The sequence below is a fragment of the Nanorana parkeri genome, unplaced genomic scaffold (assembly GCF_000935625.1).
Source record: "Nanorana parkeri isolate BGI_ZX_2015 unplaced genomic scaffold, ASM93562v1 scaffold3114, whole genome shotgun sequence".
Classification (NCBI taxonomy): Eukaryota; Metazoa; Chordata; class Amphibia; order Anura; family Dicroglossidae; genus Nanorana; species Nanorana parkeri.
This window is the reverse complement of record NW_017309382.1, coordinates 28,964-32,985: the sequence shown is the minus strand read 5'-3', so window position 1 is coordinate 32,985 and position 4,022 is coordinate 28,964. Positions and strand designations below refer to the sequence as shown.

Below are 4,022 nucleotides of genomic sequence, written 5' to 3'. Positions count from 1 at the left end.
TATCTCACAGCACAGAGCAGGATCTCCTTCTCATGAGATTTGGGCTACTCGGCATTCTCTGAGGTCTGACCAGAAGGAGGCTGACATCACCTTCACCTTGGCGCCGGGGCAGGATGTCAGGGTAAGCATGACCCCCTAATCTATCCACCTAACTAGGGATGCACCTATATATCGGCCGAAAATGACGCTTTTGGCTAAATGCCGAAAGTGCCATTTTCCTGCCGATATATCGGCGCATCCGTGATTTCTTTCCTCCCCGCTGGGCGCTGCTCTGTGTCCCAGCGGGGAGGAGAGAAAGTGACAGCCAGCCGAGCGCTGCGAGAGGAGAGCGCTGTGAGCGGCTGGTGTCTCTCCTCCCACACCGCTCAGCCCCCTATCACAGTGCGGCAGAGCGGTGTCACAGGAGGCTTGGCTCTCCTCCCGCACCGCTCTCTCAGCTTCCTGTGACAGTGTGTGTCAGAGAGGAGAGCGGGTACAAGCAGTTGGTGATCAGTGATCGCTGAGTGTTTGTACATAATTATTTCAGTGTATATAATAATCCGGCCACTCAGTGTGTATAATAATCTGGCCACTCAGTGTAGAGTGCACGCCTATAGGTCACACCTTAAAAAAACTAGAAATCACTGGCACTCCGAAATTCTTTGCGTCAAGTCTTCTTTATTTGAACAATGAAGATCACTAGCACACAATGTGTGTTGGTGATCTTCATTGTTCAAACCTTGGATTCGCACGGCGCCATCCGTGGACATCACTACGAGCACCATTACTATCAACGGTCTCCATTGCTGTATGGTGTGCGGGGGATACCTCGGCTTACAGAAGTCGTCTTTATTGACATGATCAAGGTGGTCACACAGCGTATGGCAACGTTTCGGAACCCTATCCTGTTCCTTCCTCAGGCAAGCAGAGTGACAACCAACCAGACATAACGTGTCCAATATATACATATGAAACAGTGTGACAAACCAATCAGAATCATCCTAACTGCCCCCCTGATGTCATTATGACATCATGTTCCCGCCCAAAATACTCAGGAAAATACTAACTGAACGGCAGAACCATAGAGCATTGGGATCACATCATAGAGGAGTACATAAAGCTGAGCCATAGACATAAGAAGATCTGTGCCAGCAGTGACATGTATGCCCTACTTTATCCGTTACCTAAATTGTCTTGGTCCAACATATTACCGAAACCATTAGCCCGAACATACTGATATTTTGGTACATTCTGTGTGCATTCTGGATCCGTTGCCTAGATAAAGTGACAGTTGTGCACAGGCTAAGCACACACATGGGAATTATTGACAGCTGCCAGGGAGAGTCATTCCTCTAGGGCAGGGGTAGCCAAACTGCGCTCCTCCAGCTGAGTGAAATCATGCATCTGCCTCAGTAGGCCTTGCCTGTGGCTGTCAGAGTCTTGCAATGTCTGATGGTGTTTGTAGTTTCATCACAGCTGGAGGGCTGTGGTTTGGCTACCCCTGCTCTAGTGAGACAGGCTACAGAGCAGGCACTTGGCTCTGAGCAATGCGCAGGTACCTACCTGTAGTATCTGAATGCTGTTGTCCAGGCACACCTTAGGGGACAACGCTGGGAGCTTCATTCACTGTTGTCTATGAACGTGGCCTGTTCCTCGCTTGCAGTATCAGCATGGCCGAGCGCTGAGGAGAGAGAGAGCCGATCGGCCAGCATCTGACAGCCAGCGACTCTCTCTCTCCTCACCGCTCGGCCATGCTGCTGTGACAGAGGCTCCCTCCTCCGCCCCCCTGCCGGCTTCAGCGCTTCCTTCATTTCTCCTCGGATCCCCGCTGCCTCTGCCCGGGAGAGCAGCGGGGATCCAGAGGACAAAGCTGCAGGCTGAGCCCCTCTCTGTGCGTGGCTGAGCGGTGGGGGATCGGTACATATCAGTGATGTATACCTATCCTCTGTACAGAGCAAATTCTGGAGCGATCAGCTCCAATTATTATGACCACCTGACGTTTGTAGGCAAATTAGCTATAACTTGGCGCTGAAGTTGCTAGAGGGCCAGACCATTATAAATAGGGAAGCGGGTTGGTTACCACGACAGTAGAAGTGATTTGTTTCTGAAGATACGGGGAAACAACGCGATGTAACAGCCTTTGAACGCGGGATGATTGTTGGCGCTCAGAGCCATGGAGCGAGTATCAGCAAAACAGCAGAATTCCTTACATGTTCCAGAGCGGCTCATTGTTAAAGTGTTTAAAGACCGGACTGTCAGCCGAAAATCTGGGTCTGAGCGTGCGAATTGTGGCCGTCAGCGACTAGTCAATGTTAGGGCAGAACGGGGGAGGGGCAAGACTGGTACAAGACAACAGAAGGGCAACAGTGCCGTGTCAGATTCCTCGCATCACCTTTCATCATCTCGTGGAGTCACCAGGCGGCCCAACCAAGTACTGATGGGGGGGTCATAATAATCTGGCCACTCAGTGTATATATGATACGGAGATTACATAGTATTTGAGGTTGAATAAAGACATATGTCCATCAAGTCCAACCTATTGTGTGTGTGGTCCTATTGATGTGTAGTATGTACAGTATAGGTCCCTGTGTGTTCTCAATCTTAAGAGTACCTGTACCCCTGAATATAACGGTCCCTGAGGAAATCGTCCAATCGCCTCTTGAATGATTCCACACTCTCGGCCGAAATCACAGCATGCGGCAGCGAGTTCCAGACCCTGACCGCTCTGACTGAGAACAAACCCCTCCGGCCCTTGCGCTGAAATTTTTTCTCCACCAATTTTAAGTGGTGTCCTCTCGTCCTTGTCATGGAGTCCACTGTAAAAAGTTTGCTGAGATGCCCTTTGAACTGAAATTTCCACCTCAGTGGCAAGGCCTGTATGTAAATAACTGGGGACACATAGTACTATGTGAGTCCATGAACCCATCGCACTCCTGACCGCTTACTCCAAACAGGACAAGATGGGTGCAGCGGTGATCAACGGATGGCAGCCATTATAAACATAGGTAGAAGCAGAGACTCCGACACTCCAATTGCGAATGCATAAACGTCTATTTATTGACGAGGTGCAGCATATCACAATTAATGCAACAAACGTTTCGGGGTCACGCAGGATCCCCTTCACATGTCACTGCCTGAGGAAGGGTATCCTGCGTGACCCCGAAACGTTTGTTGCATTAATTGTGATATGCTGCAAATGTAGGAGCAATCTGCTTAGCTATGTGTCCCCAGTTAGGAATGAACAGGAAGTGCTTTATATCACTTCCTGTTCATTCCTGAGTTTCTCAATGGGTAGTAGCGCTCTGTTTTTGCATACTCAAGTTTTTCTCTGAATATATCAATAAACCTTTGATCATTGCTGTGTTGGGTCTCGCCTGAGCGTTCTCCCTTTTTATTGGCTGTATACAATTGTTTGTACTCTTTGCTGGTACGGCAGAGTGGTGCAAACCCCATGTACACGTTTCTGACTTTTTGATTCTATCACATCGCTCATATTGTCCATTTTTGTTTCTGTTTAAAGATCAACTCAGAGCTGGAGATCCCTCCGTCGCAGATGATGAAGGGAGATTTCACCCAGAGCTGATACATCGGGAGGTAGAATCTTCGTTTATGTAGAAGGAAACCTACAATAAAAGCCGCGCAGCTTTCTGTGTGTGCGCCAAATCCTCATTCTGTGTGGAGGTTCTCGATGGTGCCGGGAATTATAGACCTCGTTAGTCACATTCAATGAGACTTGTTTTTTATTGTTGAAGATGTTTCTCTTCTCATCTCAGCAGCTTCCTCGGCTCCAAAGGGTGTCAGGAACATATCTCAGCATTTATAAGCACAATCTACAAATGTGTGGCCCAACATAGGGGGACAAACTCTACAGGCCAGGACTCGGCAGGCTCCCTACACCAAGGATGGCCAAACTGCGGCCCTCCAGCTGTGGTGGAACTACGAATCCCATGAGGCTATGCAAGATTCTCACAGCCACAGACATGACTCCCGGAGAGAGATGCATCATGGGATTTGTAGTTTCACCACAGCTGGAGGGCCGCAGT

The 4,022-nt window shown here is 49.2% G+C and overlaps 1 protein-coding gene across 1 annotated transcript in view; it reads left to right on the top strand.

The window, feature by feature from the left end:
* The window catches only part of DRC1 (dynein regulatory complex subunit 1), a gene marked incomplete at its 5' end in the record, with an annotated part of 41,795 nt that extends 38,217 nt beyond the window's left edge, over positions 1-3,578 (top strand). Inside the window, one exon of the mRNA XM_018574640.1 lies at positions 3,500-3,578. Within this exon, the coding sequence (XP_018430142.1) occupies positions 3,500-3,562 (63 nt within the window). The remainder of the gene's footprint in view (positions 1-3,499) is intronic.
* Positions 3,579-4,022: the final 444 nt, after the last annotated feature.